At 43.8% G+C, this 25,995-nt stretch overlaps 4 protein-coding genes across 14 annotated transcripts; 2 read left to right on the top strand and 2 right to left on the bottom strand.

Moving 5' to 3' along the window:
* The first annotated feature begins 70 nt into the window (after positions 1–70).
* On the top strand, positions 71–9,747 carry LOC125763581 (MKRN2 opposite strand protein). 6 transcript variants are annotated; one of them, XM_049426905.1, is made up of 6 exons: positions 71–217; positions 275–451; positions 7,973–8,100; positions 8,175–8,252; positions 8,314–8,634; positions 8,705–9,747. In XM_049426905.1, the coding sequence occupies exons 2-6, from the start codon at positions 407–409 to the stop codon at positions 8,811–8,813; spliced, it is 681 nt and encodes a 226-aa protein (XP_049282862.1). In that variant the 5' UTR covers positions 71–217; positions 275–406; the 3' UTR covers positions 8,814–9,747. The 6 variants fall into 6 exon arrangements, with proteins under 6 accessions (XP_049282862.1, XP_049282864.1, XP_049282868.1 ...); XM_049426907.1 differs by having other exon boundaries at positions 72–217; positions 7,969–8,100; XM_049426911.1 differs by lacking the exon at positions 275–451 and having other exon boundaries at positions 72–217.
* Positions 445–7,240, bottom strand: LOC125763354 (protein eyes shut). The gene is made up of 7 exons (XM_049426411.1): positions 6,784–7,240; positions 5,915–6,063; positions 3,895–5,839; positions 3,517–3,816; positions 2,920–3,446; positions 766–2,838; positions 445–692 (listed from the first exon to the last, which is right to left on the bottom strand). The coding sequence occupies exons 1-7, from the start codon at positions 6,993–6,995 to the stop codon at positions 538–540; spliced, it is 5,361 nt and encodes a 1,786-aa protein (XP_049282368.1). The 5' UTR covers positions 6,996–7,240; the 3' UTR covers positions 445–537.
* Positions 9,632–18,375, top strand: LOC125763586 (ras-related protein Rab-5B). Of its 4 annotated transcripts, none has more exons than XM_049426917.1 (6): positions 9,632–9,748; positions 13,652–14,107; positions 14,182–14,302; positions 14,406–14,574; positions 15,444–15,563; positions 15,631–18,375. In XM_049426917.1, exons 2-5 carry the CDS (start codon positions 13,854–13,856, stop codon positions 15,548–15,550), a joined length of 651 nt encoding a protein of 216 aa, XP_049282874.1. In that variant the 5' UTR covers positions 9,632–9,748; positions 13,652–13,853; the 3' UTR covers positions 15,551–15,563; positions 15,631–18,375. The 4 variants fall into 4 exon arrangements, with proteins under 4 accessions (XP_049282874.1, XP_049282875.1, XP_049282877.1 ...); XM_049426918.1 differs by lacking the exon at positions 9,632–9,748 and adding an exon at positions 10,079–10,099 and having other exon boundaries at positions 13,649–14,107; XM_049426920.1 differs by lacking the exon at positions 9,632–9,748 and adding an exon at positions 11,682–11,850.
* A 57-nt stretch (positions 18,376–18,432) lies between these two features.
* On the bottom strand, positions 18,433–25,508 carry LOC125763394 (striatin-interacting protein 1 homolog). Of its 3 annotated transcripts, none has more exons than XM_049426547.1 (10): positions 25,262–25,508; positions 24,982–24,987; positions 24,237–24,359; positions 23,889–24,172; positions 23,654–23,829; positions 23,417–23,581; positions 23,158–23,333; positions 20,004–20,423; positions 19,692–19,936; positions 18,433–19,637 (listed from the first exon to the last, which is right to left on the bottom strand). In XM_049426547.1, the coding sequence occupies exons 1-10, from the start codon at positions 25,313–25,315 to the stop codon at positions 18,563–18,565; spliced, it is 2,724 nt and encodes a 907-aa protein (XP_049282504.1). In that variant the 5' UTR covers positions 25,316–25,508; the 3' UTR covers positions 18,433–18,562. The 3 variants fall into 3 exon arrangements, with proteins under 3 accessions (XP_049282504.1, XP_049282506.1, XP_049282505.1); XM_049426549.1 differs by having other exon boundaries at positions 23,188–23,333; XM_049426548.1 differs by lacking the exon at positions 24,982–24,987 and having other exon boundaries at positions 25,262–25,507.
* Between the last annotated feature and the right edge of the window lie 487 nt (positions 25,509–25,995).

Raw genomic sequence — 25,995 nt, 5'->3', positions numbered from 1 at the left:
ACCACGCGAACGGTTCAAGGCGAACAGGTGGGCTCGAAGAGAACAGAGCGGGGGGGGGGGGACGTTTGTTTACATACATCTAGTCAATTTGACAGCGGTTTGTGTTAGCAAACGTTTGGTTGCCGTGTTGTCTAGGAAAAGAAATTTCTTGTGCAGATGCACACATTCGAAACAGCAGTAAAGTTAGTAAAAGAACAATAACGGAATCTGTGAAACAGTAAGCATCTTCGTCTCCTGTTTTTTCTTTATTATTCTATATATGTTCATACATTAGCTCAGTGATTGACAAACATTGTGTTCGGAAATGTGTTCTATGCCAATGCTGAATGGCTCGCCTTCGGTCGTTAACCGTTTCGAGCGGAGAAATCGGTTCTGAGGGAAAAAATGTGTACGATTTTTGCTGTACATGTGTGGCAATTTGAACGATTCAAATTCTCCGATTAGGAATGAGGTAAAATTAGACTACGTAGAAGTTGTTTGATGATTGCTAATGGGTTTCACTTTAACTACATGCACACACTGCATTCCGATGGACGCTTACACGGCACACTCATTGATGTTGGCTCCATCGTAGTCAGCATAATCCAGCTCGTCCAGTTGGTTTCCTAGCAGAATGTGCTGGATGCATCCCTTGAACGATGTGGCAAAGTTTCCCAGTGTGCGGTTGTAAACATTCTCATCGGGAAATCCACCTGTGGAAACGAAACGGAGATCATCATGAGTATCACTTTCCCAACACTTTCTACATTGTAGATACGAACGAACCTAAATATGTGATTTCCTCACTTAAAACGGGCTTGTCATATGCTTGCGAGTGCATAGTTCGGAAGTTAGGGATGAGCTTACCAGCGATTAGCTCGTAACCATCAACGAATAGCAGAAGTTGATGTGATTTTGTCTCGAGCAACACATTGTGCCAATCGCCATCGGCCACAAATGCTTTCCAAGGTCCGCCACCACTCGCCACACTGGTAGGCTCCTCTTTTAGCATGTTACTAACGACGACAAGGAACCCATCACGGATGCCGATACCAAAGTACCTGTCTGCCTCGTCAGTAGTCCACGCAAGCATACCGTCTTCTAATGTGGAAATGTTGAACGAAATTTGTAACCCAAATGGCAGCTTTCCAACCATGCTGGTACTATCATCATTACGTTTGTCCTTCATTTTAATTTTCTGCGATGGAATCAGGATGTAGCTGCGATCGTTAAACCCAAGCGATGAATACTTTGTGGTAGCAATCTCGCAATAGTGACCCGTCCATCCTACTCCGCAACTGCAGCGACCGTTCTTTAAGCATTGTCCATTATTTCGGCACTGCACAACTTCGCAGGATTCTTGAATCTCGCAATTAACACCCTTCGAGTACTCGGGACACTTGCACCGTGGCTGGGAGTGTTCATCCAGCCAGCAAAGTCCACCATGCGCACATATGTCTCCACCGCAAGGTGTACCATCGCAATCGTTGATGTTCCGCGATGCCACGATCGAGCTGTCGTTAAGCGTGATGCGCGTCCCGTTCAAATTAACGTGTCTGATACAACCGCGAAAAGACACGGGGTAGCCAGATATGGCATCGTAGGGTAGCGTCGAGAGATCCGGCAACCCGCCCAGATATAGTTTCTTCGTAAGACTCACATACTCCTCTCGAACAGAACCGATAATGGAGGTACTTTTTCCTTCGACCCATAATGTTAACCGTTTCCCATACTTGACAATGCGAATAAAATGCCACTCACCGGTAGCAAGCACATGGTTACTTCGCACAACCGCCGTTTGCGTGCGGGTAGAAGATATTCGATATTCCACCACGCCACCCTGCAAACTTATGCTTATAAATCCCTGTTCCTGTGCATTGGAATCGAAAGTACGGACGAAGAGAATGAGACCTTTCTCCGATAGTGGACGCACCTGTAGCTCTATGGTCAGCTGTCTAATTCTCAACTGTCGGTAGTTTTCCGAGCGGGGAAGCACCGAATGGCCCGCGTATTGTTCGGTATCGTTCGACTCTGGAAGTACCTTTAGCACATCGTTAATCTTGTCCAGCTCTCGGATGGATTTCAGCAAGATCGAATGGTTGTGCGGGATGATGTGCGAATGTTGAACGATCTTTTCGTAGCGTACTTCATTCTCCCGGTAGGAAGCAATCCAGTCTCCGGTGCCAATGTTGGGCCACCGTAACGCGAGATACGATCGACGACCGGAAAACGAAACGTCACTGAGATACTTCAGATTAGACTCGCACCGTTTGCCCACCTTACCGAAGGGACAATCGCACTCGTAACCGGACACCAGCGGAAAGCATGTAGCATCCGATGCGCACTTGCTGACGCTTTCATCGCAGGGATTCACCTTCTGTGAACACAGTATCCCATTCCAGTCCTCCTGGCAGATGCAAGTGAACGTGGAACCATGCTGCAGACAGGCACCATTGTTCTGGCAAGCATGCCGATGGCACTCCTTTGTACCACACTGACCAACGCTTCTGCCACGCATACCACCGATATGTTGAAGTGGTATATGCACCGGTCCTGCCACAAGCCTTATATCGAACAAACACCCTTGAAACCCGGAGTGAAGCGGCAAATCGTGCGGTAAGCTGGAAAAGTTAACGCCTTCGTGGCCACCGATGTAGAGCTGTGGTGAAACGTTAAGCTTTCTGCTGCTTCCTGGCGAGTTGCCGGAAATGTTCACCTTTCCGTCGATCGACAGCCAAGCGGTGCGACCGTTTCTGCCCGCATGGATCGTGGTTGGACGGGAAGATTGTACTTGTATCGGTTGCTGCGTGAATATTCTTCGCGGACCACTTCCCAAATTCCATGTTACGAGGATGAATCCTTTAAAAAAACGTCAATTATTAATAACAATTTCGAAGAAGAATCCTTCTCTATCTACATACGCTAACATCGGCAACTAACCTTGTATGAAGCTGACTGAAAAATGATCACTTTGATCGTGATGATCATACGGTTGGCCAATGAATGCAAGCAGCGAAATTTGTGCCGTTGTTGTTGGAATAATCTTAAAGCTAAACTCAAACCGATCTTCCACCGGAAATGCGATTGGGTATGCGACGTAGGAAGAAATGCCCTTGAAGCTACCGAAGAACGATGGCTGTAAGATATCCAAATCGTGCTCACAAAAATGGCCATGCTTTCCATACGGGCAGAGACACAGGTATCCACTTTCCGGAAACGTTACACACGTGCCACCAAACCGACAAGGGTTGTTATCGCACACGGAATGTTCGCAAGTTTTGCCCATATAGCCGAAAGAGCACTTGCAACTCCACGCACCGACAGTGTCTGGTTGCGTCATGGTGGGCACATAACGTCCCGTTAAACTGTAGCCTTCCGCTTCTACACAGATCGCTCCATTGCGACAGGGACTGGAAAGGCAGGCCAGCGAGGTACATTCGTAAATTTTGTACGCATCTTCTGCATTGCTGTAATTTAAATGAAATCGTTACATATCTCCGAAAATGCTGGATGTGGTGAAGTGTTTTGAACGCTTACTCAAAGATGGCCACTGGAGCGCCATTGATTTCCAGATCGTAAACGCATCCGGTAAAACCGTGATATCGCGATATGTTATGGCTCAAGGTGTACATCGTTTTAATGGGACGTCCACCCAAATGGAGCCAGCTCTGCTTGATTGAAGCTAAAGCAGCAATTCCGTAGAGTCCTTCCTGTCCCTTTTGCTGTCTCGTACTGAGAACAGTTCCGAGCCAGGTCGGTTGTTCGCCACTCATTGCCAGTGTTTCGTTTACGTGCAGCGACGCATTACAATGGCTGTAGCGATCGTTGAAATTTAACCTTAGAAGAAAAAAAGTAATGGGAACGGTAAGAGCCATGTTCTCGTTCGCCAGAAGCTTTGGTCACGCATAGACTTACTGCACTTTAACATTTAGTTCATATCCATTGTTGACGGTGCCTTCGATTTCACTCAAAAGCATCGTTTGCAATCCGCAAGAGAACTGAAACTGTAGCAGACCTTTGTGCAGGAAAAGTGCCACATAATGATTCCCATCGTCACCTTCCGCCGTTGCCAGTAAAATTAATCCTTCGCGAGATGTTAGCTTAGCTTTGAATCGTACCGCCATGGAAGCCAACTGTTTGAGAGTATCGACAGATTGGTAGGCAGGATCGATCGAATTGTTGCGACGGTAGATGATGTGACGTAGAAAAGATTCCTTCGAAAACGCAGCGTTCTGGATGCTTACCGGCACATCACAGAACGGTCCTGCGTAGCGAAAATCGCAATGACAACGGATGCCGTTCGGAGTCATGGCGCAAGTTCCTCCGTTAGCGCATACGGTATCGTCACACTCTTGAATCACTTCCGGCGATCGTGTTGTTACGGGTGGTACATTGGAAGCTGCAGATGTGGTTCCAGGAGATTCCCGAGATGTGTCATCGGCAATAGATGTAAGTGGGGTGGGTGTCGTTTGATGCACGCTTATGCCATTCGTTGTGAACGTTGGTGTGTCTGTAACTTGATCTTCACCCTGTAATGGTGTAGTTGATCGATTTGTTGGTGATTCTGTAAAGAATGAGCTCAACTCGGGAGTAAGTGTGGACACTCGGGGTAGATCGGAAGTTGTAAATAATGTGTCCACTGGTGTTGTTACAAATTCGGAAGCTGTTGAACCATCATCAGTGCTAGGATATTTAGACGGTGGTTTAGCAGTTGTATAGTCCACACTGGAAATATCCTGAGTACTATCTTGTGGAATGCCTGGTATTAGTGACGGTGTTTCCTCTACTGCAGATACTGTTGTCCCATTTTCCGGCATCGTAATAGTTGGAGTAGACGCTTTATCTTTCGTAGCGTCAGTTTCGCCAGGATCAATACTTGGTTTTGTAACTTTATCTTCATCTGGAGATACAGTACCACGTGAAACTGCGTTATTGTCTGTAACGCTTTCACCAACAGAAGTTGTAGTATATGGATCACTTCCTGAGATGGTAGGAGATACTTGTACGGATGTTCCGTTGTATGTCACTTCCATGGAGGGATCCGTAAATTCACCCACAACGGTAGGTGTAAACACGGGATAGCTCGTGCTTCGTTCTAACGATGTATCAGTCACTTTCCAAATTCTATCGGTCGAAAACGGAAATGATTCCATGGTAGACGTGAAGTAAGCACTGTCCGTAATTTCTCCGGAGGTACTGGTAAAGGGTGCCGTATAGTTACAGTCCAGTTCGATCTGACCGTCCTCATCCAGTATGAGACACTCACAGTTTTCGCCGGTAAAGTTAGGCGCACAGGTACAGAAATAATCATCCACACCATCGACGCATGTTGCACCGTTTACACAGCGTGGTTCTGGTCCTAGCTGACATTCGTCGTACTGTAACTCGCACCGTTCGCCGTGATAGTCTGGCACACAGTAGCACGTAGGCGAATCTTCTTCCATCAGACATAAAGCTTGATTGGCGCAAGGTGAGGTAGCGCAGACCATTATCTCTTCTTCGCAGTTTGTTCCACTGAAACCCATAGGACACGCACAAATATACGAAGCGAACTTGTCGATGCAAATAGCGCCATTCTGGCATGGAGACGATGCACATTCGTTGATCTCAGCATCACACAACCGTCCTTCGTATCCTTCTGTGCAGCGGCAGGAGAATTCTAGTCCGGGCCCTTCAATGCAAGCAGCACCATTGTGACACCGATCACCGGTATCACAAACAGCTATGTCCAGCTCGCAAAATTCTCCTTCATAGCCGAGCGCACAGGTACAGTAGAAAGCATTATCCTTATCATGGCATAGGCCACCATTCTGGCAGGGGTTCGATTGGCATTCGTTGAAGTTTTCTTCACAGTTTAATCCTGTGCAGGGAAAAAATCATCAAAGTTGTTTTAGAGTTTGGTTCAAAATTGGTTTCTAACACTGAGCAACATTACCTAGGAAGCCTTCGGGACAGGTGCAATTGTAGGAAGCGACACCATCGATGCAGATACCTCCATTAAGACAGGGATTAGACCAACATTCATCCCAGTTCGTCTGGCAATGTACACCGGTATACCCGTCGATACAATAGCAGGAATATGTGCTGAAGAAAAAAAAACGAAGAGACAATCAATGATTCTACTGGAATGCTATGGTGGTAAACATAATTCCATTCCATCAACATTTAGGCTGTTGATACAATCGTAAACATATCTCCTGGTTACGCGACAAATTTGTCTGCCCCCATTGAGGCGGACAAACAAACAAACAAACAAACGTAAAAGCGAACGTTTTTGCCTATTTCTTCAAACCCCCGCATGGGGAAGTTTTAATAAAATCTTGCGCATAATTCATTCCCTCCTGTGGTTGGTAGATAACCCTGTATTATGGGATGTAATGGAAGGCCTAGGTCTTTGCAGTTAGCCAACACGGGTTGGCAGGTGGTATGGCGTTAAGATGTAAATTATACCATTAACTTTTGGGAACTATCAATATCGATTATACAGCGACTGCAGGTGCGTTTACAACGGTTCCACTCGAAAGCGTGTCAGTAATTGTGAGTGGCAGGATATGCGGTGAATTACTTTGAACCTTCACCACCGTCTACACCAAGTGTCCGGTTTAAGTAACGAGCATGTGTTACACGTACGTGAGCTTCTAGCCAGTACCATTAATCGAGTTTCTATTGATCGATATTTAATGAGCCAAAGGGCGGAACAACGAATTGGAACCAATAGCCTGCTTCGAACTTTGACTCCAATTCGTGAGCGATACTTATTAAATGTTGCAGGTTGTACAGCACTGAGTAGGTTGGGATGATTACCTATTTAGATCATCGATACACACTCCATAAACGCACGGATTACTAAGACAGGCAAAGCCTGCTTCGGTCAGGTGCATCAGAGAACCGGAAATTAGGCACAGCGCTAATACAGGTAACAACCACCCGCACTGTGTCCTTTCGGTAGAACTGTTAGTTTGGCTTATCATCCTATTAGAGCCATTGAAAAACTTTCTTCGCATTGTTTTATCCATTTGCTGCACGGATTCGGGACACTTTTTTGACACCCTACAATATGACACCCAATATTCGGCAAAAGTACACAGGAATTGTATCTTTCCTAGCACACTTTATCTTTCGTAGATCACACAAGCACGGACCGCTGGATTCACTATTTCTTTTTAGACATTTTACAATCCAGTGCAACTATGTTTGAAGGAACACCATCAAAGCAGAACGAAGAACTAAAACTTTGTTCCACATTTGAGAACCACGTTCTAGCACGACCCACCAAATACTATTTACGGTTCATAAACAGAGAGTCGTTGCCTTCCGACCCTCTTACACGCTGGTTGATGCGTGTACGAAGGTATGAAGAGGAAGTACTATTTCGTACGATAGTTTTCGTTGCGTCCAACACACCCCCCGGCCACAAGTTAAAGCATGTCCGGGCGGTGTGACTAACGCTGTCGCCTGGGACCAAAACACATACCACACGTAACTATCCGTTCGGTTGCCAACGGTTACCGAAATAACAACCAATTTCAGCTGATCCAGCAGGAGCTATTTAGATCTATACGGGGGAAAGTTTTCCCCTGCTGCAGGTTAAGCTTTCAACAACTCCAATGATGTAGAGCACATGGTTTCGTTGGATTGTCCCGGAACTGAAGTGCGCTTTATTATGTTGAAACATGCAATTATATCCTTGTTGCATGGTGACCGCTTATTGCCGGTATGCAATACACAGGAATAAGGATGAGCAACGATCGTTTGTGTCAGCTATTTTTCTAATCCATCGGTGCGTACAACATGCCACAGAACAAAAATAGTTTCGACAGGAAAACAATGCACAAACTATTGGAAAGTGTTGGGCGAACAAAATGAATTTCCCCAACCAGGTTTGAGGTTGATGTTGTAATTTGCAAAGTTAACATATTTGCACACTTTCTGTGGTAGGAATCAGCAATATTTATATTTAATTTATTGTTTTTAAATTTCTCCCATTAGAAAGATGATCTATAGCCAAGATTTGATGTGTGTTCGCCACTGCAATCAAACGATATTCTCATACGATATTTTAACCCAGTGCCCGTTGTGTGGCAAATCTGTGGGTGAAAATCTGGACAGCACACCGATCACGTAAGTAAGCGTATTTCGGAAGTGTACGTTCAAAGTATTAAATATATTAATATGCATTTTTTTCCTTCACGTAGACTACCTTGTCCATTTGTCAGAGCATGCCAATATCCATGCTCCATTGTACTGCGACCTTCCGTGGGAGACTTCCTAAGGTAAGACAGGAACCTTTATTTGAATACGGCATGTAATAAGTATGTTTTATTTTTCTTCAAGCTCCTTTCAAAACCAAACCAATCTCCACATTGGGTTAACATCCTCCAACGGCACCATAGTAGAATTCGACGTTAACGGTTTAACAAAAATACCACCCAAAAGTAATAAACTCCTCACAGACGATTGGGACCAGTGCCTTGTGATTGCTAGCGTACCTGAATCGTGGCATGATCGTTGGGATGAGGTTTTGGAGAAGATTTCATGCGATCCTTCGTGGAGTAGAGAAATGTATCAAGAGAATACCCATAACTGCTACGCTTTTGTATTAAGCTTCCTCAGTGGGCTAGAGTATGGGGAATTCTACCATTTCTGTCATGACAAGTATTTTATCGAACACATAAGAAATTCGTGACTGTTCAATATAAGTACTTTCAAAAACCTTGCTTTACAGATTGTCGTTCAGTAAGCAGATCATTGCTGCGAAGACGCAGAGTGCCGCTAAATACATTACCATTCATCGTAAGCTTCAAACACGGCACTATTTCATCGAAGAACAATGATAGCAATGATGATGATCTTATGAGCCTAAGCCGGTTCCAGGAACTTGTACATCTTGGCGTTCATATGGACCAGCCTCTACATGCAAGAGTGGACTATTAGCTAGTCAAGCCAAGCAATAGATTTTATGACTGGCTGTGTGACTGTGACTGACTGTGTTATTTCAGCATTTCATTACTTTAAACATTAGCTACAGCATAACTGAAAGATTAGAAATGTTAAGAATCTCAAATTTGCGTACACAATGCGCCTCAAGCAACAGTTTTCGTTGCTCGTTGTTCTCCTTGCATAGCTATACAATCGTTGCTATAATATTTCCCAACATTTTCATCAACTGCCGTTTCAAATTTTTACGGTTTCGTTGCTCTTTATTTTGGATTTAAAAGAATAAAATAGATTTTACAGATGAAGCCTACATTAAATAATTGGTTATTAAGTTATATTATAAAAGTTTGTAGATAAATTTAGGATCTTTTAATGTAATTTTCCATTTTTCGCTTTGTCCATAATAAGTGCGACATACCCAGTGTGCATGGTCAAAAATGCTCGAATGAAGAATCTTAATGCACAGCTACACCGACAACGAATTCCTTATTTTCTTCAAATGTGGTTTGATTAATTGTGAGAGTGACACGATATTTTAACGATATAATTGTAGATGAAACAATGAACCATCTTTTTTTTTATTGATTGGTTACTTTTGTCTTGCTGTTCTTTGATAAATGAAAGAAAGTATTGTATTTGCACGCACGATGCTGTTTGCGCTGGTGATAATTCTGCTCGTGTAAACAGGCCTTAAAGTTCGAGCAGCTGCTCGACTGGTTTGCTGGGTGTGTGAGTGCGTGAGAGAATTCAGTCGTCATAATTTTCTTCGCAAAGATCCAATTTTTTCATTACCAATTTTTGCTACAATTTACCATCGTGACGAAAAGAAAAGGTGCGTGTTGCTGATTTAAAGGTTGTTGCATCGTACAGCATTGAATTGCACGGTTAGAGTTGGGTTTTTGTGGTATGGTTCTGGTGTGAATCCTATTGGAATGTGTTTTGCATAGTGTCGAAAAGGGGGAACGAGTTAAATGGATTGTTTGTCGTAGATAGTGTGCTTACGTGTCCGTGCGTCTTCTGGAAGTGTGTTACTCATCCCCGCCCGACGGCGATAATTGGCGTATGTCGTCGCCGTCGCATCAGCTCTCAAGTACAATTTTTTTCGCATTAACACAACCGACGAAACATAGTCATTCGGATGCAAAGTCAGTGTGCGTATAGTGCGTAGAATCACCATCATAGCGTAAGCATCAAGTATTCGCAGTGTGAAAATTTGAAGCTGATCGATGATCCTCTGGATTAAGCGTCGCGATGGCGGAGGAGATACAGTACGGAAAAGGAAATTGAACGCTTTTTGGATACAAGTGGGACAAATTAATGCAGGAACAAAGCAACCGAGTGTCGCAAAGAAATGGGTCCATCTTTGTAGTAGGGGTGCGGCAGTTTCTATCTCGGCTGGATTTTTGTAACAAAAAAAAATCCTGCTTGGGATAAACAGTACCGAAAGAGATGGAGAGTGAGAGCAAAAACGTAGAGTGTGTGCGTGCGCGAGTGCGAGAGAGCGAATGAGAACGTATTTGCATGCGTATAAGAGCAGGAGAACAAAAGAGGGCAAACAGGGGTTTTCCCGAACAGAACGGAAACATTCAGGTTTCGCGTCATTGATACCCGATTCTTTTGCCAGCTCCTGTAAAGGCCGTTGTAGGGCATCGCAATTAGTAGCCTGGACAAAGAGCACGAAACAGGTGATGTTGTGTGTCGTAAACAGCAACAGACTGAACCACGGTCATGGTGACAAAATCTGGCAGTAATTGAGAGAACCACAGGCTGAGATAGCCTCGCGAGCAAGTGTATGAGTGAGAGAGAGGCTCTATCTGTCACTGGAGGTGCAGGTCCAAATGGAATGGATGTCGGAAACAAGTGTATACTAACACTACGGCAACGCTAGTAATCTCGACACCCTGTATCACCTATAGTAACGGAGCCAGCTTACTTTATTACGCTGCGATCGATACGGTAGTGTGCAGAGCAAGCAGACTCAGCAATAAAGCGCCATAACACTATGGCCGTATAGGGCGCTGATGCACCCTGCAACCAGCACAAGAGCAAAAGAGAGTGTCTCTGCACTGCATAGATTAAAAGTGCATTCGGGGAGGAAGTGATCATCTTATGCGAGCTTTCGAGAAGCAAAACAGCAACACAACTCAGTAGTAGGCGCGATAAAATTTGATAAGGAAATTGAAGAAGATGAAAAAAGGTGGTCGCTTTGTGCAAAAGGTAGCTGAAACGCAATAGGAATCAGTTTACGTGTATACGTGTCAGCAGGAAGAACAAGTATCTCTGAAAATCCGCTTGTTTTGTGATCAGGTTTTTTATGTTTCTTTCAGCTACTAGCGGTGTCCGAACGCCACTAGTAATGTTAAGAATGGATACAAAACGATAACGCTCGATACGAAAAACTGGCCTTGAATAAGAGTGTGGCATTGTGCAGGAAGACGGAGCGAAACATAGCAGGTTCCATTAAATTTTACAGTCAGCGGAAGAAGAACGAATAGAACAAGACAAAGCAATGGTAGAAGAAGCACCAAAAGAACGACGGGGAGAAACATGAATGAATGTGCAAGACGATGACGACAATGTCGCGGTTCTGCTTTATTAAATTATCGATGGAAAACGTAGTGGTCTGATTGTGGCTGGGCCCAGCGAAACAAGGGACACATGTGCCTGCATACGAGTGCGACTAGATGGTGGTGCAGCAGTCACACACTACGCAGCAACCCCTCCGTCGATGGTTCGCGATCATGCCCTTCTGCTTTTGTTTGTAGGCGTTCGGGTTGGCCGTGTAGTACACAAACGGTTTGGTGCTGGTTGGACGTTGACGCGAGACCGAACTTGCACGTTGAAAGTTTCACCATCTTCCGTAGGCCTTGACGTAGCGACGTGCCGTTTAGCAGTAGCAAGCATATTTCTCTCCACCGCCTTGGTCAGCTGGTGGTAATAATTTCCTCACCAGTAACATCAACCCGTATGATAGATTTCCACCAACAATTAGGAAAAGTTTAGAAGACTCAAGCGAGCATATTTATCACCGTGGATTCTGCATAAAGGCAGACGATAATTGATCGTGATTGTGTGCCGCGATAGACCGTTGCGTTCGCTTCGGGGATACAATTTTACGGCCCTCCGTCATGTGATGAAGATGACGTTTCATGTTGCTGCGAACAGTGTGTGCGAATAGTCATCGTTCATCATCTCGCCGTCACCTGAAATGTGGTTGAGTTGTGTTTCGCGACGAGCAGAGCAGCCTACTAGAACGCCCCTTTCGTATGTTTCTATGCTGTTGCTAGGGACGGTTATGTACGCATATGTGGGAAAAATGCAACCCGCCCGACGGTAATAGCTACACACATTCCAGCGCTAGTGTGTGCTAGTTGCACGATAAGCACTTTGAGCAAAAACACAAGAATATCCACAAGCCCCGGCAATCGATTGATGCTGCTCAGTGGGCGTACAGAAGCTTCCGGATTTTGATTTCCTGTTTTCTTTTAATGTGTAGACAAATCGTATTGCGTAGCACCTTGGGGAAGTATTGCGATTGCGAAAATTTTCTCCATTACACGAGAACGTTTTCCTTCTTTGATCGTAACCGGTAGGGGGATGGATGAGTAAGGGTAGTAAACGTAAATATTGACTGTAAACATTGTGCCTTGTGTATGCGTTGGTGGCTGCGTAATTGTGTCTGCTTGCGTGTGGGTGGTTGTGTGTGTGCGTGCGCGAACTCTGGACCGTTCTTTGTTTCTGACGCATCCATCACGGTTAAGTGTATCGCGTTTTGGCATGGACTAGAAATGCATGGATGAAGATCCTTCGTCCGGTACAATAACGTATGGGCTGCGAAGGTTCACATTGATGGGTATTATATTTAAGTCAATTCTAGTGTGCTGCGAACCGCAACGAACGAATGAAGAGCTACGTGTTATTATACAACCGTTTATCAGTGGCGTTATATCAGTCTTTAAAACCTCGACCAAGGGTCGACAAAGTTGGCCGTGATCGTGGAGCGGTTGGTTTGTGGTGTGCAACACAAGTGCGCCTTAGCAAAAGTGACGAATTTTTGAGACTATTCATTGCACTGTTATGTACGGATTTTCCGACACAGGTGTATACAGGTGCTGCATAAACGCGGTTGTGACGGTTTCATTAGCATGGTAGAGAAAAATTAGATTAGCAATCAGTCCTTTGCAAAAAAACAACAGAAAACAAAAAGAAGAACCGTGTGCATGTTTTAATTTCTTTTTCTCTTTGTCTTTTGCGGGGTCACTCTCGTTCCCTTATCCTGGCCGGCTAACATACGACCGATAGCACCGCTAATTTTCGATGCTATGCTGATCATAATTGTGGAGTTTTTCTTTGTGTAAAAAATAACATATTTGTAGTCCAATACGCTCATCGACTTTGTTCCGACGTAGCAAAGATGTCTGCAAAAAGGAAATAAAAGCTAATGTTGCTTCGTTTGCTGTTTGTGTGTGTCACACATTTTCGTATGCTCATTATGAGTCACTGATTAAAATTCACGCTAGCCATGCTTCATGGCTGTGTGCGAATGTGTGCTTATTGTGTGTATGTGTGGTGAGAATGCGTAAAACGCACTAGGTACAATATTCAATGATTTGTGGGGGAAAAAGATACATTCCGGCCTACTATGTGAAATATCGAAGAAGAATCAGACATACATGGATCCAATTGCCAAAATTTGTACGCACTCATGAGTTTATTGTTCTTTCCATTTCAGCAGAAAGTTCGTAGGATAAAGTTATCCTACCACACGAATACAATACGCACGGTTCGACGCTTGTTGCACGCGGTTACTAAGTACAGTGTGTGAATTTCCAGTGGCTCAGTTGATTACCCACCCTTGGGCAGCTCCAGTGTACTAAAGGTTCTAAAGGGAAGGATCTGTAATATCGGTTAGCGTAGCGTTTCGTCCTATCGAATCGATGGCATCGAGTCCGCGAGCCGGTGGCGCAGCGCAGCGCCCAAACGGTGCCACACAGAATAAAATCTGTCAGTTCAAGCTCGTCCTGCTGGGCGAATCAGCGGTCGGCAAATCATCGCTGGTGTTACGCTTCGTCAAGGGCCAATTCCACGAATACCAGGAAAGTACGATCGGTGCCGCTTTCCTCACACAAACCCTCTGCATCGATGATACGACAGTGAAGTTCGAGATTTGGGACACTGCTGGACAGGAAAGGTAAGGAATGGGCTGAAGCACGGTTTCTTCATGTATTTATGTTTTTTCCTTCGTTTTGTGTGCAACCGTTGCAGGTATCACAGTTTGGCGCCCATGTACTACCGAGGTGCACAGGCCGCGATCGTGGTGTACGATATTCAAAACAGTGATAGCTTTGCGAGGGCCAAAACGTGGGTCAAGGAGCTTCAAAGACAGGTAAGACCGCCAGCGATAACACACAGTTTGTGTGTGTGCGTCTCAATCCCACGGAATCTGTGCATTTACAACGCGGCCACGTATGCTCTTTTCATCTGTCCAGGCATCGCCAAACATTGTGATTGCATTAGCCGGTAACAAGGCCGATCTGGCGAACAGTCGTGTAGTAGACTACGAGGAAGCCAAGCAATACGCGGACGACAATGGGCTACTATTTATGGAAACATCCGCCAAGACGGCCGTCAATGTGAATGATATATTCCTTGCAATAGGTAAGCGGACAGCTTCAGCGGTCTAGTTAGTTTTCAGTTGCCAGCCTTTCGGGTTTCTTTTTAATTGTTCAGACAACGTAATTTACAATATGCCACTTTTAACACTAGACTATAGACTATAGAAAGTCGTTATAAATGTTTCAGTTTCCTTCAAACACATTGATTTTTGACGGTAATTAACTCTAGTAGATTTCTAACTAGGGCGGCCCGGTGGTGCATGTGATAAACGGCGCCGGTCCACACGGCAGGACCGGGTTCAAATCCCATCCGGACCGTCTCCCCGTGGCAAGGGCTCACTATCCGGCTACGTGGTAAAAATAAGTCTAGTAAGCCAGAAATGGCCGACGTGACCAGTACGGTCGTTAAAAACCAAGAAGAGAGAGAGAGAGAGAGAGAGAGAGAATTCTAGTAGATTTTTAACTCCAGTCTTAAAGTTCAATTTGAACACACAACATTCGTTAATATTGGTCCTACTTTTGGTGGTGAGTTGCATACCAAACTGAATGGTTGTTTGGCCACTCCATCAACACTTGTTGACGGTGGTGTGCAAGGAAGCGTAAAAACAGTGTAAAAACTCTTCGTGCGCTGTTTGCAAAAGGGTTGATCGATTATTCTAGGTCTAGGTTACTACTAAGGTTTCGCTTAATTTGTTTGCCACAATTGGCGTCATAGAGTTTGATCCCGCGATACTGTTCCGTTGCTCGTTTGTCTGTTCCGGATGATTCCGGTTCGTTTGCACTGACCCCAGAAATATCAACCATAGGTTTGATTTAATCCTATTTGCAACCTGCCGTAGCTTGGATACGTTGTCATGCTTTAGCTTTAATGTTTCTAATCGTCCATCTTGCTATTATTACCTTCATCATCAGCTAAAAAGTTACCCAAGAACGAGGGTGCCGGACCGCAGCAAAACATTAGACCAACGCAAAACGAAACCAATAGGCAGAACAGCGGCTGCTGTGCTGTGAGCAAGTGATGTTATTCAGCAGGTAAGTGTCTCTTTTCGTTCGCATCTTTCTTTCCGAATGATCAGTTTGTTTGTATCCCTCTTTCCAGCAAATGGACTGTTGAAGAATGCGTGTGAAAACTGCTGCATGAAAAATTGTATAATGGTAATTATCGTTATGTTGAAGCCGGTGGTGAAGATAATGCCGGCCGGTATGATAAAGCTGATGAGCAAATTGATAGGAAGTAAGACCGATTCCAAACTAGTTATGGCATACCAGAAAACAGTAAAGCATTATATTTAAAGGAAGAAAAAAAACACACACACATACACACAACAAAACAAAACAAAAAAATGTAGAAACGACAAAAAGGACAAAAAAATCAAACAAAAAAAAAAACCAACACACACAGAAGATCATCTGCAGAAACGAACAAAACTCACACATGAAAGCATTGTGGCTGATGGAGCAGTTAAGGTAAACAAATGTGGAAGGATAAATTATGATGTGCTGCAGGATCAGATTGATTGAGATTGTTGGAGAGATTGTGCAGAATGAGCGGGGGTTCCTGGCACCGGTCGGTTTAGTTTAATTGGGATGTGTAGAAAGCAGATATTTTATTTGAGTCTACGCGGTGAAATGATAATATAATAGTAATATTAATATTCACTCTATACTACTAGCAACGAGCCGCCACCCCCCAAAATAAAGCATACCATCATATGTAACACGCGGCACTCATGCCAAGCCTATCAACCTAAACCTAAAACGGATAAACCAAACAACTGGCAACACAGATCGCAGTAAAGTACCAAGTACGCTTGGCGGAGAATAATTGTGAACTCAACTCACCATTGACGAACAAACAAAGAAAAGAAGACAAACAAAAATATAACGAATGCAACATCACGCTCCGGATGATCAGAATCGTGCAACTGCTGACGAGCGATATCTAATACCTTTGTGCACTTCAATTTCCTATTTCATAACATTGGTTCATGTGACAAATTCTTTCGATAGACGACACAAAAAAAAAACAATACTGTTCACTAGCTGCCTAGTGCTATTTATTTTATGAATTCTGTTGCATTTGTGATCCAACTCTTTACTAGATGTGATCCGTTTTGTCTTATTTTGTCTCGTGTACGCGTGCCACCAAGAAGTATTTAGTCGTACGTATCAACTAACGCGAGCTGTTTGCAAATGGAACATGAAACATGTCTTACCACGTTCGGTATTCACTTGTTTTGTCAATCGTTTGTTAAACTAACGATCGTTTGCTTGATTACTGGTGTTTTGCATATGAATGTATTTCATTTTGCAAAATTTGAAATAAAATTGATCGTTACGATCCAATGCCTCGTATGTTCGGGTGCGGCCTCCACGATCGAACTCGATCAATTCCATTTCGGCAAACAATTTGTAAGGTGATGGAAACGGATTGGATGAGCGGTATGGTTGCTAATACATAGGAAAGAAAAGCTATCAAACAAAACTCAATACCGTACTATGGGACGCTGGGAAGGTAGACGAATATTAGGTTAAATTAATTTAACAATTTGATCAGTCAATCAGTGCACAGATACACACAAACACACACACATAAGTGAACAGGATCCCAAAATGCAAGTTGCAAGTTTTGTACTATAGTAAGGTTTGCAGAAATTATCTGAACATTTTGAAACCATTTTCAAAGCTTTATGTTTTGTGTGCGCTAAGCTGCATATTTGGAGGATATAGTTAAGAACGATGGTGGGCAACATTTAGGTGAAACAAAAAAAAAACTGTGTAAAGTAAAACAAACAGGGAAAACAAAAGAAGTACTATCCAACACTTTCCGTGCTCTATTCGTTGTTGTTTAATGTGACACCTTTTGTAAACCAATTCCCCGTAACCGTTGTTTTTTGGGAGAGTATCATCTCTGTTGGATGGCGTGTGATTTCTTCACACTACTGAATGCAGTGCGAGCGTTGCGATGAGGCGTTTTAGAGATCCAGACGTAGGCTTTTCTAGACTTACTACGTTACTATCAAGCAGCCTGGATAGTTAGTCCTTAGTACGGGCGGGTTCAGTCCAGATTAGAGGAAAAATCGAAAACCCACAGTTCCGAGGCCGCGAAAGGTTCAACACCATGAGATCCTTTTAATTACCATGCCGTTTAAATTTGCAATAGTGTGCAATTGATGATGCTACGCATTACACCCCACATCCGTTGGAGAGCGCTCGGTTGAAATAAATCGAAAATAAATAGACCTAAAAGACGCAAGCGACACGTATTTATAAATCGCGGAGTTAACAAAACATTCTTATTGGCATTAACAGTAAACAAGGCTCCTCCGGTGCTAGTAGTAACTAGAAGCAACAAAAAAACAAAACCTTCATTACACACAATCACACACATACGACGATACAAAACCAACCATTTTTCCTTAATTAGAACACACAACATATGGAGAATAATTATTAAAACAGAAACAAAATAACGTTGCAACTTATGGAGTGAATGCAGAACAGCATTTGTGCGGCATCGGGTGGTAGCTGCTAGCCGTTTTTCACCAATTGGCCCAGTGCGTTGGAATCTTTTTACACGACAGAAAATGGAAGCATCGTTCAAGTTGCGCATGGCGTGCGTGTTTAGTGCACAGCGGGTGTACCACTGGTACAGGCAAGATGGCACACAACAGACACACAAAATGCATGTATAATTCTACCAACCACCCGCCACAACAACTACAAACCCAAGAACTAAATCAAACACGCTGCAGAAAAGTGCTATAATTGCGGGATGTGCGGTGCACCGACGTTCGAAGTTGAAGTCAATAAAGAGAAACATGATACATTCTGTACAGTTAAATGTGTTTCGGATGTCTTATAGCTTGGCGAGCGAAAGAAGAAAACCGAGCTGGGGACGTTCCTTTAAATTAACAGTTGTGCACTATGGGGTGTTAGCTTTATTCTTATTGTAGTTCAAAGGAGTACATACATTCACTTTGGGGGGACGCACAAACACACACAAATACTTGCGCTCGCGCACATCCGGCCTAGGAAAAGTCGTCCACGGAAAGCAGTGCGTCCCAGTCGATGTTGTTGTTATATACCTCCTGCTGCAACCAGAGCTCGTAGTTCTGTTTGAATTCCTCGCTCAGTTCGATTTCTTCCGGTTTACGGGCGAGTCCGCCGTAGCAAGCGTTGCCACGCTCTGATGGGCCCAATCCTGAGGCAACGCCGGCACCTCCAGCACCGCCAGCACCACCATTAACACACCCACCGAGCGATCCACCGGCACCACCACCATTCAGCCCATCGCCACCTACACCACCGCCCAGACCGGCTACCCCGATGCCACCCCCGATACCACCGATACCTTCGATCGGATCATCATAGTCGAGACCTTCGATACCGGCCAGGATGCCATTGTTGACCTGCAGATAGCGCCGATTGTTGAACCGATCCACACCGCTCTTGAGTGCGCATTCGTCCGCCTGAAAATCCCACGGCCGCGCATCCAAATCATTGCCAAATGCCCAGTCGTCGTTTAGCCGGTGGCGTACCTTCGCATAGATAGCGCTGATCGTCTTCATGTTCGACTTGCGCCACTGTCGGCCCAGGTACTTGGTTTGCATTTTCAGCAGCTTCAGCACATACAGCTGCATCAGCGCGTGGCGCACCTTAAGCGTGCGCTTCAGTATCGGTGCCGATTTGAACACGACCAGCATCATAATGCGCGAGTGCTTCCATTTGGTCAGCTTGTTGAGAATGCGAAGCAGATTGATGCACGAGAACACGTTGCGCCACGAGTAGGTACCGGAGTCACCGACCAGCATCGACTCGGACGTTAGTTCCGGCTGCTCGCCAATCACGCACGATGGGAAATCGATTATCGGAATACCATTGTTTGCACCGACGTACCCCATGATGTCCTGGTTGAAGAACTTCAGCACCAGTGGAATACAGTTGGCAAACACCAGATGTTGGGAGATGAACTCGAACTGATAGATGTGGTTGATTTTAAAGTGCTTCAGATAAAGCAGCAGGATGGCGGACACGGCCTTTACCGTGATTTCTTTATGCCGGCTCACGTCGATACCCAGCTTCGAGGATTGCAGTACGGTCATACTGTTGGGAGAAGTAAGTAAAAATCGATACCGAACGAGAGAGAGAGATACTTACGGCATATCTTCCGGAAGTACGTCGGCCATAATGTTAATGCTTTCGGTTTTGGCTTTTGAAGTGGGAGCGGCGGCCAACAGGATCTTTAGCAGCGATATCATGTACTGGGACAAATTGGGTAGCAATGCTTGGTACAATATTTCCGTTGGAGTTAGCGGTATTTCGCCTTCGGACGTAGAGAGCGGATTGCGGTTTATTTCCTCCTCGCGGCGTATCTGTACGTCCGCAAGACTCACATACATATGCTGAAAGAAATGAACGGAAGAGCATTATTGTCATGTATTTGGCAAGAACTTAATGTATCGCTGTTACCTTTGTCAACGTTTTGAACCCTTCTTGTATTGGCTGCGGCAGTCCAGCTATTGTTTCATGATCATCCTTCAGCGTGTAACCGATAAATTTGCTACGCGAATTGTTGAGAAACACGTCAATATCCTTACGCCGAATCTTCGGTGCCCAGGGCAAACGATTCGTAATCTCTTGCGGGGGTTCTTCCACAGGTTCTGCCGGCGGTGGTGAACATTCGCCATCCTTCGGTTCACCATTTTCGCCGGCAGCCGTCGCTGGTACGGCACCCTCCTCTCCAGCTGCCGCGGCTGGATTGGCACCATTTATTGGATCCTCGTACTGGCGAAAGTAATCGGAAATGTCTTCCTCGTTTTCGGTTGCCGCTGTTTCCATCTCCAGCCCCAACTGTTCCTGCTCGTCCAGAGAGCTTTGCTTGATCAAGCTCTGGATTGGGCCGGGTCCGGATCGCGGAAAAGCAACGAAGGAAAGCAATTAGATACGTCCGTAGGTGAATTCGTTCGGGAATGCAATTCGAAACATGGACTAAGAGAGATGCTGACTGGTGACAGATGAATGGTTTCTTTTTTTTCTCTCTCTAATGCTGATGGTAATGCAATGGTAATGATCATGGTCGCGTGTATTTACGTGTACGTGTGTAAAGTGGGTGTTTTGAGAAGCAGATAATGAACCAACCATCTTGTGAAAGGGAATGTACGTTTAACAGAGTCGGATTCCTGGCGGATTCTATAGTGCATGAAGATGGACGTGATAAAGCATAGAGACGAAGACGGGAGTGTCGAAGGAATGGGAGGCTTCAGAGTTAATGGTTACTATGTCATAACACGATACGTTAGAATATTATTAGCATCATCGCTTTGATAAAGTTATTCAGGAGAATCAGGAGAAATTTAGTTCGCTCTCAGAACAAAAAACATTCAAAAATTTGTTTATGTTTAATAAGAAATAACAAAAACAGAAAGAGAAAAATAAATCTTCATCAAAAATATTTTACTCTTAATTCTTTCACTTATAAACGCGATCTATCATCGTATCAGGCAGTCAGGATAGTCTCGAATTATGCATGTTTGAAACTAAAGACGAATAGCTTCGGAAACTAAAAAGAAACGGATGATCGAAACGACGAACAATGTTTTGAGCGAGGAGATGAAAACACGTTGTCTAACCGTAGTTTGAAAAGTGACAAATAACGAAAGGAACACAACTCAAACGAACATCAAACTACAACAATAAACAAAAAAACAAAATGCGTGCACTATTTTACGCACGTTCGATTAAAAAGCATTTTGCCAGTGTGGAAAAGCCGAGATAAAGAGATAGAGAGAGAGAGAGAAGGACTGAAGTAACTGAAATGCGTTCTATTTACATGTGATAGTTAGTTGTACAGCAAGGCCAAAGCACCGCTATGATACTACCAGTAGCACTAACAACAAGAAACACGACGGAACACCTAAAGATACAGTGGCACAGATAGGAATATCAGGCAAATGGCAAACGGCGTGGTTCACATGAAACAGATCAGCGCAACACGTTCATTACTGTATAGAGCCGCGGGTTCATCTTCTACAACAAAGCTAAGCAAATCGCAAAACGAACAACGGTTTAAGGAACAATCGATAGCTTAGCAGAAATGGTAGCAAATAGACAAAAACGAACACGCGTTACATGTTAACCACACGCGCATAATATTCCCCGTTTGTGCACGATCATTAAGTGTTAACATTCGCTACGCACAACAACTACACAATACAAGGCAAAGGACGAATACTAAAACAAACACATGGCGATACACTCCGCGAGTGTGGGGATTAAATTCGATCGACAACAAACATGATGTGTGATGTTTTATGTTCGTATATGTTCGTGTGTGTGTGTGCTAGGGATGCTTTTTTTTACATTCTTGTAGGTCACATTTCGATTACAGTGATTACGATATGTGGCGGCGAAGTGGTAGCATTTAGCTCTCCTGAGTTCTTGGAAAGAGAAAGACACAACTTAACAAATGAGAAGAAATCAAAATCAAATCGGGGGTAGTACTGAACGCAAAATAAAAATATGGCATCGGTGTTCGGGGCAATAGTGCCGTAAGCAGCGCATTAAAACGAAATCCCTCTACCGTATCCGCGGTGTCCGCGTGACACGCTTCATACGCTTGGTGAGTTTTTTTTGAGCGGCAGATAAAACACACCACCGGTTACAGGTGTAGAACTAATCTCTCGGACGAGAACCAACAGTGTCCAGTGGTAGGCAGGATTTGCTTGATTCGCCTGTTAAAGGGACAACACAGTTCTGATGGAGCTACACATGGAGATTGTTTGAATTTGCAAAACAAATGTTTATCTGTCGGTAGCGTTACGCGTTACGTTACGCAGCAAATGGTCTGCACACGCACAGACAGTGCGCACCCGCGATGTGGTACAGTTTTCCCTTATCTTTGCATTTGCATTCTGATCGCACGGAAATGTATTTTGAGTGTGTTTAGAGATCTTCCGAAGCTTGTATCTTGCAAAAAAAAGTTAAACAAATCAATTATATTCATCGCTTGTAGAGAATAGGAAAAGTTTGCGGCCAAACAAGTTTCAGCAGTATAGCAGATATAGTGTAGAGAAAAAGAGAGAAAAAACAATTTTGACAGTAGAGATGAAAAGTTTAGTTGAAGTGGAAAACGAGCTAATAGAAGAAGAAATTATACAAGAAACCAAAAAAGAGAGTAAAGATTGCAAATATGAAAAAAAACCTTGCAGCACTTGGGGAACATAAAAAAAAGTTTAACAGTTTGGCAGTAATATATAGAGAGAGAGAGAGCAGTCAACAGTGAGAAACAGTTGCAAGTTAAGAGGAAAGAATAAGGAAAAAAAAGGTATATGTTTGGACGATGAAAAATTCAACAAAGACATTTGTTTGCCAAACGACAGCGTGAGACAGATAGATTATTAGAGAAAAAGGGTGAGAAGTTTCGAAAAATATTTTGGGCAGAAGTATGTAAGTAAGAAAGTTAGTAAGTAAAATACTAAAGTGGTGGTAGATATTAATAGAAAAAGGGAGGGGCAAAGAATAAGTGAAAAAAAAACAAATAAAACTTATAAAAAAAGAGACCAGGGAAGTATAAAGAGGAGGGAAGAAAAAGAAATCAAGATGAGACTCAAGAAAGCTTCACTACCTCTTGCGTTTGACTAGGGTTCGTACATACTCTTCGGGATGGTCTGCTACGCTTGGCGTTCTGATTGTCATCATTTGATGGTGCCGTGATAGGTGGCGAACTCGCACGCATCACCTTTGATATCTCTAGTGTGTCCTCCCGGTTCTGGGAAAGGCCAGCCGCACTTCGATATTTATCTGCAACCAGTGTAAGAACAGTACGCCCGAATTAGCATCATTGCATTGTGCTATGTGTGTTGCAGCATTACGTCGTCGCTTACCTTTCAGACCTTTTAGCGTATCCATGCCTCCCAAGGACACTAGAGATATTTTCCACAGTAACAGTAATACCTTTTTCATTGGAAAATGTGGCGCCATGCCAGAGCAGAAGTGTGTGACCATCCCGAGCAGTTTTACGGACAGCAGTTCATCGCCGATCGGATAAGCTAGAACGAGAGATTGAATAATCGTACGTAAGGGGCATCTCGGTACCCGAAGTAAAAGTTGCCGTGGCTTACTTATTTCAGTTACGAAATTCGATACCAGCAAAGAGTATTCTTGATTTTTGCTCTCCTTTTCCGCTCTCATCACCTCGGTGATAATGTACAGCACGGATAAAATCACACGCAAATCAATCGAATCGGCCAGTGACACTGCTATTTTGCGCAAAGCCAGGTTGGCTGTGGAGGAATTGCTGCAAATAAAGCGCGTGTTGTGGTTAAGCTTGTTCGTGAACGCATGCCGCATACTTACTCAATCTCCAAATTCAACAGTTCCACAAATGCCCCAAACACTCCGGCACTGTACAACATCATAACGTTCTTCCGTGCCCACGCCTGTTGCTCCTGATCCGATTGAACCTCTACCCAGCATCCTTGCGCAAGGTACAATATGCAACGGGCGGCCTTCATGCGTTGACCCTTTTTCGACATGTCAAGCTGATCGAGTAGCTTCAGTATGATGCCATTCTGTTCACTTTCCGACAGCTTCTGCCAGCTCGGTGGCAATTTGTATAGCTCCATTTGGTCTTCAAATGCCTGTTGGAAAAAGAAACAATCTTTAGTATTCGCGTGATTTAAGGGTCGCAAAAAATAGAATTACCTTAACATTGTGCTGAAATTCTGTTTGCTCGGTATAGCTGTACAGTTCCGCAATTTCATTTGCATGAGTATCCGCATCCGCATAAATAAAATCTAGATCGGGAAATTCTAATGCATTGTTCCCCTGTGAAAGAAACATTGAACATGGTGTGTATGTGGCGTGACTACGAAATGATCGAAAGGGTGCAATATGATTATTTTGCTGCTTAGCAGATCATTGTTCCAGTGCATGTTAGGTAGGTTCAACAGAATTGAAACTACTTGGCTCAATGAAAGGAAATCACCATCAATACGAGTGTGGTCGATACGATAATCTCGGATGACAATTATCTTTTAACACACTACACCGGAGGGAGGAATCGGAAATGAGCGTGAGCAGTATGAAGGAATGATTACATTGATGGTTGATTATAAAACGAAACATGAGAAACAGTAGGAAAGAGAGAAAATGGACGGATCGTAGCAAGCGGGCACGGTGTCCTTTCTTCCTTCGCTATCCTGGCAGTTCTGTGTTCATCCTGCGATCGAAACCACGGGTACAGATTGGCACATTTCCTGCTCGGTAGTCAAGTGGCGGGGGAAAGTTTGTAATAATAATTGCGCATGGTTTAGCCAGACCAATCAGTCGCTTCTGTTGGCAGTGCTTTTTGATGGTCGACAATCCATCCCGCGTTGCAGTTCATGCTACCCCTTTCTGGATGGGTAATTAATGTGTGGGCTGCTTGCATTGCTTGCGGGTCACTTACATCAAACTAGTGGAAATGGGGTAGTAGAAAATTATTGTCCAAACATAGTTATGCACACGACACAAGCACTTATTCAACAATTAATCCACTAGCTTCCCTTGCGTGTTGTTTGGAAAGAAAGTGACACCTTCGCACAGAACCAATTTCGCTTATGCTTGTGGCACAGTTTTTTTGTGGTGATACTTGCTTTCTTCAACACACAACCAAAGAAGCGACGCAATCGATCGATCGATTGGTACGTGCGAGACGAGATAGAGGGGTGCTGGCATACGATACTTACGTCGGGCATCTCGTTTTCGTTGAAATTGTATATCGCCAACATGTCGCCTTCCATCGCGATTGCACGGCGCGACAAGCAGAAAGAAACAATTCACGTTTTCTCTATCGAACGCATCTAGCAGGGGTCTGAATGTTTTAGCTTTTCATAATCACTTCACAAGCACTTGGGTACCGAGGAGAAAATTTATTTCTTTTTTGCACTTTTGGTATGTTGTGACAATTCTGACAGTTCAACGTTTGACCAGGGGCCACTGTAGCGCCCTCTTGGTGCAAAAAGATGAAGCCTAATGGACAGTGGATAATCCTTGCTTCAAACACTTTTGATCTAAACAATAATTTAGAACAATAATTTGTTTATGGTATGATATTGTAAAAATAAATACTAAAATAAAATAAAAAAAAAATAAAATACTAAAAACAGACACTGTTTACTGGATTTAATTCGTATTTGTCACGATGATTTGGTTTAAGAGAATATAAATGTTTCTTTTCACTCAAATAATGCTTTGAATAAAAAAAAAGAACAAAAATAATAAAAAAATAAAACATTATAAAATTTTAAAAATTTCACAAGGCTCATTTTTGTGCCAAGTTTTGGCTATAACTCGGTCGGTATCCAACGGATCGCCAATCTTTAACCTGTGGTCGATAGATGGCATCAATGGCTACATTTTCTTCTTGGACAGCCATGCTCTCAGATGTCTGTGCCAGAAGTTATTCGAGGAACCAAGTTCC

This window comes from Anopheles funestus, chromosome 2RL (assembly GCF_943734845.2).
Source record: "Anopheles funestus chromosome 2RL, idAnoFuneDA-416_04, whole genome shotgun sequence".
Classification (NCBI taxonomy): Eukaryota; Metazoa; Arthropoda; class Insecta; order Diptera; family Culicidae; genus Anopheles; species Anopheles funestus.
The sequence above is the reverse complement of the archived record's forward strand: the minus strand, read 5'-3'. Positions and strand labels throughout refer to the sequence as shown.